Source organism: Euleptes europaea, chromosome 4 (assembly GCF_029931775.1).
Source record: "Euleptes europaea isolate rEulEur1 chromosome 4, rEulEur1.hap1, whole genome shotgun sequence".
Classification (NCBI taxonomy): Eukaryota; Metazoa; Chordata; class Lepidosauria; order Squamata; family Sphaerodactylidae; genus Euleptes; species Euleptes europaea.
Window position 1 is genome coordinate 122,807,463 of NC_079315.1, and position 12,699 is coordinate 122,820,161.

Below are 12,699 nucleotides of genomic sequence, written 5' to 3' on the forward strand. Positions count from 1 at the left end.
TTAGGAAAAATGCTACCTATGTTACATGCCCTGGCCTCAGACTGACGTGTCCCCATTTTCCAATGACGAAGGGAGTCTGAGAAAAGCCCCGCAGGAAGAAGTCCACATGCCAGAAAGGAAAGCCGGAAAGGGTCACACAGCAATGCTAGGCCTCCTGCCTGCTCTCCCCCAAACAAGTCTCCAGGTTCTTGGCCAGGGATTCCGTGTGAGGAAACCTCACCCACTTCATACACAGACGCAAGTACTGCGGGCAGGGTCTGAAACAAAGCCAAGGCAGTGGTTCATCAGTGGCTATGACAGCAGGCAAATGCAGACTGAGGGAGGATTTGGGCTCCACTAGGGGTCCGAGGCAGAAAATGCCAGACATGACATCGGCACTCCGGCCCCCCGAACTCCCCACCCCAGCTCTGCCTGGTCTCTGAAGATGCTGGGAGGGATGAGGCCACGGATCTTTAGAGGGACGGAAACAAGGGGTCATACATCTACTGCCAATGGCATCCTTAGGGCAGTGTGGACAGAAATCCTGAACCTACCTTCCATCCAATTCAGTAAGAGAAAAACTAGGTTAGCTTTCCTGACCAATTTTCTTGAAAAGCAGCCAGGGGATAGGGAAAACGATCAGGGCTGCAATTCTGAGGTATTCACACACACCCCACCCTCCCAGAGACAAAGCTCCCCCTTGCTAGCTGGAACTGCTCTCAGCACAAAGTGACGGGGCATTTAATCCTGCAAGAAGGCAGGGGAGGAAGGATTAACCCCCACCCAAACGCTCCACTCAGCCCTTGTCCAAATCCTCCAGGTAGCTGCCTTTAAATTAAGCTAGAGACACCAGAACATCCAATATCCCTTGTTTTCCTTTGGTGGAAATAAATCAGGGGGTGGATGCTCAAAATCTTACACCCGCTTCTTGGGGTTTAAAGAGCAGGGATGACCATTCCGTCAAGAGCGAAGGGAGCACATGTATCCTAGCATCCTTTCCACATAGTTTTAAACCCAGGGTCATCCAGCAGTGGAGCTGAAGGCCAGGATTCCTGGGTCCCCATCTAGCTTGAGGCGGTCCCTGCTATCCTCCTTCCTGGATCACAGATGAAGGAAGCAGACAAACCAGCCCAAGGTGGAGTGGAATCTGTCTGTCCCTGAAGTTAAAACTCTGGAATCCAACATCAAACCCAGATTTGATAGGCTGAAAATCATCCAAGACAATGCAGAGGGCCGGGGTGGGGGGTAGAGTGGAAAACCTGGAAACGTTTTAATAGTTTTGACCAAGGATCTAAGATAGCTGTGGCAGATCACAGGAGGTTTCAACCTCCCAGTCCCTCTCCCCCCAGAGTAATGGCCCCCTCAGCTTGGATTCCCCCCAGAATTGCCAGGACCTTCCCAGGCAGCAAGGGTGAACATGAAGTCAGCCAGCTCTGGGCAGTAATTCGGACAGAATTCTTCTGGCAGTCAGAAGGCACTTTTTACTCAAATTGGCCCTGCTTGAGTACAGCTGTTGTGTACAGAGTGCAAAGAGAGGCTCAGCAACAAACGTGTACCTTTCATCCTCCCCCTCCGTCAACGCAGGGTTCATGCGGAACTTCTGCCAATGCGCCAGTGCTTCCTGCCTTCTGTCCAGTTTCCAGAGGGTGTGCAGCAGATACCAGTGGGCAGCAGGGCTCTCTGCAACACACCAAGGAGGAGCCACCTGAGCTGGTCTGGGCTAGACGAGGGCCCAGAGTACCAGGGGTCAAATCATAGTGCCCTTTACCCAGCCCTTCAACATCCATCTTGAAACATGGTGACCAGAACTGGGCACAGGATTCCAAATGCAGCCTTATCCCATGACTGTTGAGATCAGTCAGACCTGGCCCTGATTCTGTGCTAAGAATCTGCATGCTCAACATTGCAGAAGTGCTCCAATATGCTGCTGTTAACTGGTGATTCTGCTTGTTATGAGGCACGCACAAGGCCCCCACCACCACCCGACTGTCCGACGCTCTGTGGCCAAGAATTCCCTCTGCCCTATTTGCAGACAACCACCCCCCAGGGGTAGGGTACCTGGGCAGAAGTGCAAACTGTGCTGGAAATCCATCAAGGCTTCTTTGTCTCTCCCCAGCTCCAGGAACTCCGCTCCTCGGACAGTCAGAGCCAGCTGCCTGATTCGGGGAAGCACCTTGGCTTCCGATGGAGCGAACAGGGCAGGCTCCTCTTCAGTGCTGTGGCTGCCTGCCCGGAGTGGGGGGGAAAGGGGTCTGTCACTGGAAGTCCACCCCACAGTCAGGGTCCAGCAAAAGCCACAACACAGAACATGTTTCCCCTAAAAACTTTGTGCAGTCAGAGTACAGCAAAGGTAAAAAAAGGAGCCCAAGCTCGTCTAAACGGTAAAGGAAAAAAAGAGCAGGAACTCTGAAGGATCAAGATCCTTTCACCCCAGGCTGTCCAAGGACCAGGCTGGGCTCTCCGCACTTTTGGCCTTGAAAGGGGACCTCTGAGCAGCAATGAGAAAAGGAGGCCTGACCCATTCCTACTTTCTGGCAGTGACCGAGGCTCCGGCTCCTCCTGCGAGAGAGGCTCTCCTCAGCTCAAGTAGCCTCCCCAGCCGGGAGGGAGGGAGGGAAGGAGGAACAGGCAGCCAACCTTCGTCCCTACCTGTGTTTACAAACTGGATCCTCAGGAGATCATGAAGGCACCTGGGGGGGGGGGGGAGATTAAAGCAGGGTCACTTCAGAGCTCCACAAAATAAAAGGCGCATGGGTACCTAAGAGAATAACAAAGTTTATTTCAATATGATCTCCCACCCTATAATCTTGCCCATAAGAATTCTGTGTGATTTCCACCTTCACATATTGAAAAAAATGAGCTGTGACTCAAAAAAGCTCATATTGAGATAAATTTTAGTCTTTAAGGTGCCACCGGACCTCTGTTCTGCTTTGTAACCATTTCAGAGCTGTCAGAATAACCTCACCAGCACCAGGCTCTGAAGAAGTATCCAAATATTTACCACCCCCAGAAGAGGGCTAGAGAGACCTGGGCAGGGGGTGCATTTCCTCCTGGCCTTTAACCAGACTACCCCAGTCTAGAAACACACATCTGGAACCAAGGTCTTGAGGGTCTCACTGTGTGTGTGTGCTTAATACCTTTGGAGCCTGAAAAGAGAAGTTCAGAATTGGAAGCAGGGGGACTCAATGGCCGAGGAATGGGGTGGGCCCTGAGCAGGGAGGCAAGGAGAATCAGCACGAGAACTATTCAGTTACCAAGGAAGGCTGCCTCAGGGCAGTTTTTAGAGTGGGGGAAGGGGGAAGTAATACTCAGGAACTAACAAACATTCTGACAGGATGCTTGCTGGGACAGACAGGGGAAACACATGGCTGAGAAGGAAGGGGGGGTTTGCACCTGGTGGGCAACTTGTCCGGCTGGGTGCTCATAGACCAGCTCACCTGCTCAAGAGGCCAACGGCTTCCTTGGCTTCTCCTAGTCTTGCCCACGCACAGCCCTGCAGCAGGTAGGCAGCGGCCCGCCAAAGAGCGCAATGCAGTCTCTCCCGCTCCTGCTGTGTCAGCGAGGACGCGGGCGGCCCCCGGCTGTCCTCTGGGGGGCTCGAGCCTACGTCAATCCGCAGACTTTTAGGGATCAGCTTGCTTGTCTGGGTGACCACCTCCTCACAGACGGCAATGGCATCTCGGTGCCTGGCCGTCTCCTCCAGGGCGGACGCAGCCTCCAGAAACACCTCTGGGATCCTAGGCAAGGCCAGTTCGCCACACAGAAGTCCCTGGGGAGAAGGGAGAATTTGGTATTATCCTCCACACTGTTCAAGTCTTTTTATACAACAACTCTCTAAAAACTCACACAAGGTGGCTTCCAAGGAAAAAAAAACCCACACTTGAAAACAGTAAAGCAATAAAATTAAATAGAGTGAAAAACTGGGAAGCAGGAAGCACTAAAATCAACAACAGACCCATTAAATATCTTACAAGAACAGACAAAAAGAGCACAGCATAAGATGGCAGCTAATACGAAAAACAGAAGAACAGCAGAACACAGAGAAAAATAGAATCATAGAGTTGGAAGGGACCACAAGGGTCATCTAATCCAACCCCATGCACCACACAGCAAATTCACAACCACCTCCCATACACACCCCCAGCGACCCCTACTCCATGCCCAGAAAATGGCCAAGATGCCCTCCCTCTCATGAACTGCCTAAGGTAATAGAATCAGCACAAAGTCAGTTAAAATGACTGGGAAAATAAAGTTTTAGAGTGATACTGAAATTACAAATCTAGTTCCGGGGGAAGGAACGAATTCAGGGCACTCTACAGGCAAGGTGCCACAACCAAAAAGGCCCTTCCATAGGGGTCGCATAGCACATTTTCAAGTGGAACAGGGACTATGATGAAGACAGCCAGATTGGAGCAGCTACCCCTTTAGCGCGTCCCCCACCCATCCCCCAGACTGTTGGGCCTTAGAGTTAAAGCCAGCACTACAGAGATTAGAGCACATTTCTCCAGAGAGGGAGGATCCAGTTCTGGAGAACCTATCTGGTCCTAGTGATACCTACCTCAGACACTGAATCCAACATGCCCAGGTATTTAGGGCCAAGCTAGCAAGCAGCCTGAAGAACCCCAAGAGACCCTCTCTGAATTAGGTGGGAGGACAGCAGGAGAGCAAAGGAGATTCAAAGCGTGCCCCAAAGACTGAACAGCTGCCAGGCACCCACCTGGTGAAGAGGCCCCTCCTGCCACAGAGCCAAGAGGTCCAGGTAGTGCTCGGCTGCCTCCCTCGCCCTGCCGGAAAAAGAAGAGGGGGATGGAAGCTGCCCTATGGACCACCCTGATATGGGGGGCTGTGCAATGTGCAGTTCTTCCATTGCCTTTAGCATGCCCCCCTCCCGACTGCCACTTGACTTCCAAAGCTGGGATGCCATTTCCCCATCCACCCACAAACTGTCCAGTGAGCTATTTGAGACTCAACAGAAGAGTTCTCTCCACTCCCAAGAAAGAAACAGTGGAGTCTTCTATAAGAGGAAGGGACACACACCTTCCTGCCTGGAGGCACCTCTGAGCCAGAAGGTACTTCACTTCTGACAGAGAGTTCCGGCCAAAGCAAGTACGAAGCCGTGGCGTGCAGATGAGGAGCTCCACTCCGACGAGGGAGGATGGACTGAGGGATTCAGCAGCCGTCTGTGTTGGGCCATCCAGGGCCTAGACAGGGGAGAACCTCTGCTCACCATCAGCCAGGATGGCTACAGCCCCCACCCTTCCACCTCTGGCCGGAGGATTAGCTTGTAAACTGCTCCTGCCCTTCATCCAAGGAGAACCCGGGCCCAGCAAAGGGATGGCTCCAGCTGACTCAACTGCTGCCCACTCCTAGGATCAGGATCAGGCATGGCCGGGGGCACGAGCAGCCAGGGATCCCCTCTCTGGATGGAGCCAACAGAAGAGTCCTTGTAGCCTGGGACTATATTGTATCGAGCCAGAAAAGCAGCCAATCAGACCTGATAAAGCAACGCCAAGGCCTCCAGCTCTGCCTCCATGAATCCCAGGTGGCGATACAACAAAGCTGCTTGGTAGAGGGCAGGGAGGAAGGAGGCATCCACCTGCAGAGCTCGTTTCAGACACTGTACCGCCGTCTGTGGCTTCCCCTGCAGGGAAGGAGAATGTACGGTCGCTGCTGGGATCTAATGGGGGCATCCCGCAGGGTCCAGGAGAGTGTTGCAGGATGCCATCCCCCCCAAACCCCCTTCCCTTCTCCCTTGCAACACTTTTGCCATATTTCAGAGCTACTGTAGTGCAGTACGCAGAATGATGAATTAGGACCAGCGTGATCCAGGCCCTGCACTCCTCAGTGGGTGACCTGGGGCCAGGCACTCCCGTGGAGTTGCAGTGAGATGAAGTGAAGGAAGGAAGAACCTCTATGCTGCCCTGACCTCCTTGGAGGAAGGACACAACAGGTAGCATGTTTATTAATAAAGCTGGACGAATATTTGTAGGTAGTTTCCCACTCTGATAACTTAAGAAAAATCTATTTATGAGACAGGAATAATATCCTGATTTTTTGGATCATTCAGGCAGTTTGCAGGACAGATTTTTTCTTTACAGGGACAAATTACAAAAACAAGAAAAAGCACTCTTTACACTTATGAGAAAATGCTGCCCTTTTGGTTCTTCTGAAGGAACCCAAGGGGAGAATATCGCTTCTCCCCTCCACCTTACTTAATAACAAACTGAGCCCGGCTGGGTGGCCTCTGCACACTGCATAAAAAGCACAGCGGGGGGGGGGGGACGAGGAGGAGGAGGGAAAAGAGAAGCAGGGCCAGGAAGCTGCTTCGACTGCACTTTGCAGAAAGACACTTGGTCTTTCCATCTCCAGATCTGCATCGCTGGCAATCCCATGCTGAGAGCCAGCTAGCCTTGGGCGCATGACTGTTTTGTCCTATTAACCCTGCCTCTCAGTTCCTCTTCTGCTGTCATCCGTTGTGCGCACACTCTCTCGCACAAATGGTCTCCATACCATTTTCAGGTTGCAGCATCCCATTAATGTGAAGATCTGGGCCAGGACTCTCTTTGGACACAGCCCGGTGGCAGCTTTTTGGAGAAAGGCAAGAGCCGCAGAGGGGTTGCCGGCATCCAGTTCCTGAAAGCCTGGAGGAAAGAGGCAAGACTGAAGCATGAGCCCCACCCTGCCTTGCCAAGTTGGAGCAGCGGCCTTCCGAGAGCCCGGTGCTAGAAACCCCCAAAGACAACCAATGGGCCGACTCAGGCTTGGGTCCTGCATGCAAGAGAAGGAGATGGCCAAACAAAGGGCCAGGTGGCGGATTCCTGCTTATAATGGTCTTTTGCATTAAAAAGCCCACCATGCAAACACAAAACAAGCACAACAGGGGCAAAACTTCCACCCACTCTTGTTTTCTATTTGTGTGGCACAATGCGATTCTCCCCCAGCAGCCCTCCTACGACCTGCACACCCATCTGTGAACTAGACCTCAGTTTCACCAGTTAGCCATCAGAAATTACTAAATGGGGCTTGCCAGATCCTGTCAGGGGAATAAATTATTCACTTGCCCACATCCCACTGTCATACCCAGGAGCACACCTCTGAGCACAGCAGCTGCCACATAGAAAGTGGCACTCCTGGCTTCCTTGCCCTGTTAAAAAGGCCATCCCGAGTCTTCCTCGGGAGGTGGTGGGTTCTACTTAGGGTACTAGAGCAACTGTCCTATGGGGAGCGGTTAAGACGCTTAGGGCTGTTTAGCTTGGAAAGGAGGCTGAGGGGAGACATGATAGAGGTCTATAAAATTATGCATGGTTTGGAGAGAGTGGACAGGGAGAAGTTTTTCTCCCTCTCCCATAATACTAGATCATAATACTAGAATACGGGGTCATCTGCTAAAGCTGGAGGGTGAGAGATTCAAAACAGATAAAAGGAAGTATTTTTTCACACAACGCATAGTTACATTGTGGAACTCCCTGCCCCAGGATGTGGTGATGGCTGCCAGCTTGAAGGGCTTTAAGAGGGGAGTAGACATATTCATGGGGGAGAGGGGTATTCATGGCTGTTAGTTACAATGGATACTAGTCATGCTGCATACCTATCCTCTCTAGTATCAGAGGAGCATGCCTATTATTTTGGGTGCGGTGGAACACAGGCAGGATGGTGCTGCTGCACTGGTCTTGTTAGTGGCTTCCTAGAGGCACCTGGTTGGCCACTGTGAGAACAGACTGCTGGACTTGATGGGCCTTGGTCTGATCCATCAGGGCCTTTCTTATGTTCTTATGTACTTCTTTGGAGGTTTTTAAGCAGAGGCTAGATGACCATCTGACAGCAAGGCTGGTTCTGTGAACTTAGGCAGGTCATGAGAGGGAGGGCAATGCTGATCACCACTTTGGGGTCAGGAAGCAATTTTCCTCCAGGCCAGATTGGCCAGGGATCCTGGAGGGTTCCCCCCGCCCAATATTCTGGGCATGGAGTAGGGGTCACTGGGTGGGTGGAGGGGGAAGTAGTTGTGAACTTCCTGCATTGTGCAGGGGGTAGGAATAAATAAACTTGGTGGTCTCTTCCAACTCTATGATTCTATGAAGGACCACCTCCTCCCAATATTATCCACACTGCCAGTTAAGATCTCTCAAGTTCTGCTCTCTGTGCCCCCTCATATTCTGTGGTGGCACCACATCTTTACAATGCCCTTCTCCTTGAGGCTTGCCTGGCATCGACTTTACTTTCTTTTAGGTGTCAAGCAAAAACACATCTTTTTACACAGGGTTTTTAAAAATCTTAGTTTTTTTTTAGTCTGCTTCTGTTCTGTAGATTGCTTTTATGCTGCTTATGTCCAATAGCTTGTTTTAATACTGTGTTTTTATTGTAAGTTGCCTTGAGCAGGACTATGAAGCATAAAAATATACTAAATACACAAATATAAACAGAAAAGCAATTCCAGTCACACCTTGCAGGAAAGCAGCAGAAGTCCACAGAACGTCTTTTAAGTCCCTGGCTCTCTGCAGCACGAGGGGGTCAGATTCTCCCAAGTCAGATGGATGCCATCCTTGGAGCAGGGAAAGGAGCTTATCCTCACAACCATTGTGCGAAGGCAGCCCTGGGTTCTGAGAAAGGAACCACCTTAGTCCTGTGTCACCCTCAACACCAGCAGAATTCTTGAACCACTCCAGTTCCCCACCTCCCACATTTTAGGTCAACCGCAGGGCAGCCAAGAGACAGGGCCACTGGAGGCCCCCAGGAATGGGGGGACTCACCTGCACTCTGTGCCAGCAACCCGGCTTAACAGAGGCAGCTGCTTAAGCATGGGGCTTCTTTGTGTGCCCCCAGCCTTTCAAGATAAGTCTTCCTCCAGTCTCAGGCCCTCAGGGTGGCATTGAGCGTGTCATGTGGCCAGAGGCTTGGAGAAAGGGCCTTCCCGCACCTTAAGTAGTTTTCAGTTAATAGTCCATTGCAGGAAGAATAAAGAAGCCCGAGGGTCTGCTGAATGTTCCAAGCTGTGAAAGCAAAGCTCCCTCCAGAAGGAAGGAAGGGACTGAGCAACACCTGGACTGAGGGGCGAGGCAGGCCCAGAATGGAGCTCAGCTACCTCAGCACTGCAGAGATGTTGAAAGAGGCCTTCCGCAGCTCTCAGGTGGTTTGCTGCCAACCAAAGCAAGCCCTGCAGGGCAGCCAATTGATGCAGAGGGCCTTGCAGCTCTTCAGGGACTCCCTGCTGGAGCACCTTCTGCCAGCGGTCCTCTGAGGTGAGCCCTTGTCCGGAAACGGCATGAGCCTCCAGAACTAGGAGAGAGGGACAAAGAAGCCTGCTGAGGTCTGCTTGGGGGGGGGGGGTAGCAAAATGTAATGTTCCAGCACCTGCTGTGCACACAAGGACCACAGCTGCATCTGCTGCAACAGACAGAAGTTGACACTAAAGGAGGTCCCCCCTTCAGGCCCTGCATGGCAACTTCTCTGAAGAAAGCGCCATCCTGCCAGACACCCACAGTCCTGTTCTTCAGAAAGTATGAGGTGTAAACCTTACCCCTGTTGAGCCCATGGTCTATCCTTGCCAACAACTGCTCGCTGGACTCACTGGACAGACCAATATCAAAGAGCAAGGAGTTGCAGAGGATGGTCAACTCCAGCGGCAGAGCAGGAAGCACCGCTGGGAGCCCTGTAATGACACAGACCAAGACCGGCGTGAGTGCCTAGAAGGGGCCTCAAAAGGTCCCCACTACTTACTTTCCTCCGCTGGAAGTCCATTTATTCCTACTCTTTTGCTTTCTGTTGTTTAAGCAATTTTTAGTCCATAAGAGAATCTGTCCCTTCATCCCATGTCTTCTAAGTTTACTCAGGAGTCTTTGGTGAGGTATCTTGTCAGAAGCTTTTCGAAAGTCCAAGTATATCATGTTTACTGGGTAACTGTTACCTACATGTTTGTTCACTTTCTCAAAGAACTCCACAAGGTAGGTGAGGCAGGACTTCCCTGTGCAGAAGCCAGGCTGATTTTTCCTCAGCAGGCTTTGTTCCTCTGGTTGCCTAATAATTCTGATTACAGTTTCTGCTAATTTGCCTGGGCTAATTGGCCTATAATAGCTTGTTTCCCCTCTGGACCCTTTTTAAAGAATCAGTGTAACATTTGCTACTCTCCAGTCTTCTGGTAGAATCATAGAGTTGGAAGGACCCAGCAGGGTCATCTAGTCCAACCCCCTGCACAATGCAGGAAATTCACCACTACCTCCCCCACACACACACCCAGTGACCCCTACTACATGCCCAGAAGATGTCCAAGGTGCCCTCCCTCTCACGATCTGCCTATGGTCATAGAATCAGCATTGCTGACAGATGGCCATCTAGCCTCTGCTTTAAAACCTCCAGGGAAGCAGAGCTTACCACCTCCCGAGGAAGCCTGTTCCACTGAGGAACCACTCTGTTAGAAAATTCTTCCTAATGTCTAGACGGAAACTCTTCTGATTTAATTTTAACCCACTGGTTCTGATCTGACCTTCTGGGGCAACAGAAAACAACTTGGCACCCTGCTCTCTATGACAGCCCTTCAAGTACTTGAAGATGGTTATCATATCCCCTCAGTCTTCTCCTCTTCAGGCTAAACATACCCAGCTCCTTCAATCTTTCCTCATAGGACGGTCTCCAGACCCCTCACCATCTTTGTTGCCCTCCTCTGGACACGTTCTAGCTTATCTACATCTTTCTTAAATTGTGGTGCCCAAAACTGAACACAATACTCTAGGTGAGGTCTAACCAGAGCAGAGTAAAGTGATACCATCACTTCACGTGATCTGGACACTATACTTGTTAATGCAGGCCAAGATCGTATTTGCCACTGGTACAGTGGCTGAATTTAGTGATAGGTTACATATATGGGTTAGTAGATCAAAAATCTCACTTTTGAGTTCCCTAAGAACTCCTGAGTGTATGCCATCAGGACCCGGAGACTTACTGATTTCTAATTTCCCCTGTAGGTCTAGAATTGCATCTCTTGTCACCACAATTTGACTTTGTTTTTCAGACCCTTCCTGAAAACAGTGGCCATGGCATGGGTATATGCCCCACGCTTTCCACAGTGAGCACATAAGTGAAAAATTAATTGAGCTTCTCTGCCATCTTCCTTTAGCAATCCTTTCATTCTCTGGCTGGTATCTTGGCTCTGGATATATTTACAGAAATTGTTATTTAGATTGTCTTGTTTCTTTTAGCAACCTGTTCCTCAAATTTTCTTTTGTATGCCTAATTATTGACTTGCATTTCTTTTGCCAGAGCCTATGGTCCCTGCTGTTTGATTTATTGGGGAAGAATTCCACTTTAAAAAAAAAAGCATTTTGCTTTTTATGGCTTCCTTGACTTGTATTGTTAACCATGCAGGCATTCTTGTAGACTTGGGAGCGCTTCTCTAACCTGAGGAATGCATTCCACCTGGGCTTCAATTAGTGTGTTTTTAAATAGCTTCCAAGCATTCTCTAGGGATTTGACTCTTTTGTGTTTCCCTTTCAGCTTCCTTTTAACTATTCCTCTCATTTTTGTAAAGTTCCTTGTTCTGAAACTAAATGGTACTGTTTGGGACTTTGAGGTAACGTTCCATTGACATGAACGCTTAATTATTAGCATTGTGGTTACTGTTCCCAACTGGTGCAACAAAGTCTACATTTCTCACCACGTCTCGAGGCGAGAGAGTAGAGAGGTCTTGAGGCTCAGAACCACGTGCGAGATCGCGACCCCTCTGGTTGGCTCTGGGGCCAACAGTCCCAGTGCAGGATCATTTATAAGGTTTGGGATTCTCATTTCTACAGCATGACAGTGGGTATAGGAATGATACTGAGGACAGATGGGTTTAACAGGGGATTAGACCGATACCTTGGGGATAGATGCATCAGTGGGTACCATTTCCATTTATTTACTAGCTCCTTTGACCAAAGGTCTTGAGCTTAACCATAACAATAATACATAATATCAGTGGGTACCAACCACGGTGACCTCCATATACAGAGGCAGCCGAGCGCCACGAGAGGCAACATCAGGGGAAGGCGGCCTTGGTCTCTGTGCCCTCTTTACTCGCCCCAGTGCAGAACAGGATGCTGGTCTAGGTGGGCCACCGATCTAACCCCGCAGCTCTGGGGGTCTCATGAACACCTGAAGCGGCCTTCTACTGAATCAGGACCCTTGGTCCATCTAGGCCAGCGTTGTCTACTCGGTCTGGCAGCGGCTCTCCAGGGTCTCAGGCAGAAAGGGGTCTTTCGCGTCACCCTCTTGCCCGGTCCCTTCAACCGGGGGGGACTGAACCTGGGACCTCCTGCATGACCAGCGGAGGCTCCACCACTGAGCCACGGCCCCTCCCCATCCTGCACGTCACCGCCCACTGCCCACCGGCGGAGGCCCTGCGGCGCTACCTTGGATCTTCTGCAGCAGTTTGCTGAAGGCTCGGCGGGTCTCTAATCCGGAAGCCTCCGCAGCCTGCACGCACGAGAGTCGGGGGTCAGGGCGCCGCGGCAGCTCCGCGTGCCCGGGGCTGCTGCTGCGCGGGGCCGCCCCCGCCCCACCGCCCGGCCCGGCCCGGCCCGGCGGGAAGGAGCGCCCAGCCAAGCCCCGCGACCCTCCCGGCCCCCCGACGCCAGGCGCGCTCCTCGGGGCAGAGGCCGCGCCTACCCTGCAGGGGCGGCTCCGCCAGCGCCGGACCAGCCCGTCGTTCTCCTCCCGCCAGAGGCTCAGGCAGCCCCCCGCCGCCGCCGCCAT

General features: G+C 51.5%; 1 protein-coding gene across 1 annotated transcript; it reads right to left on the minus strand.

Annotated features, from left to right (window-relative positions):
- FANCG (FA complementation group G) lies at positions 1 to 12,699 on the minus strand. Its single transcript, XM_056849099.1, has 13 exons — positions 12,357 to 12,699; positions 9,494 to 9,625; positions 9,014 to 9,252; positions 8,420 to 8,537; positions 6,490 to 6,620; positions 5,474 to 5,620; positions 5,017 to 5,180; positions 4,697 to 4,763; positions 3,417 to 3,748; positions 2,629 to 2,669; positions 2,038 to 2,205; positions 1,536 to 1,659; positions 1 to 257 (listed from the first exon to the last, which is right to left on the minus strand). The coding sequence occupies exons 1-13, from the start codon at positions 12,697 to 12,699 to the stop codon at positions 146 to 148; spliced, it is 2,118 nt and encodes a 705-aa protein (XP_056705077.1). The 3' UTR covers positions 1 to 145.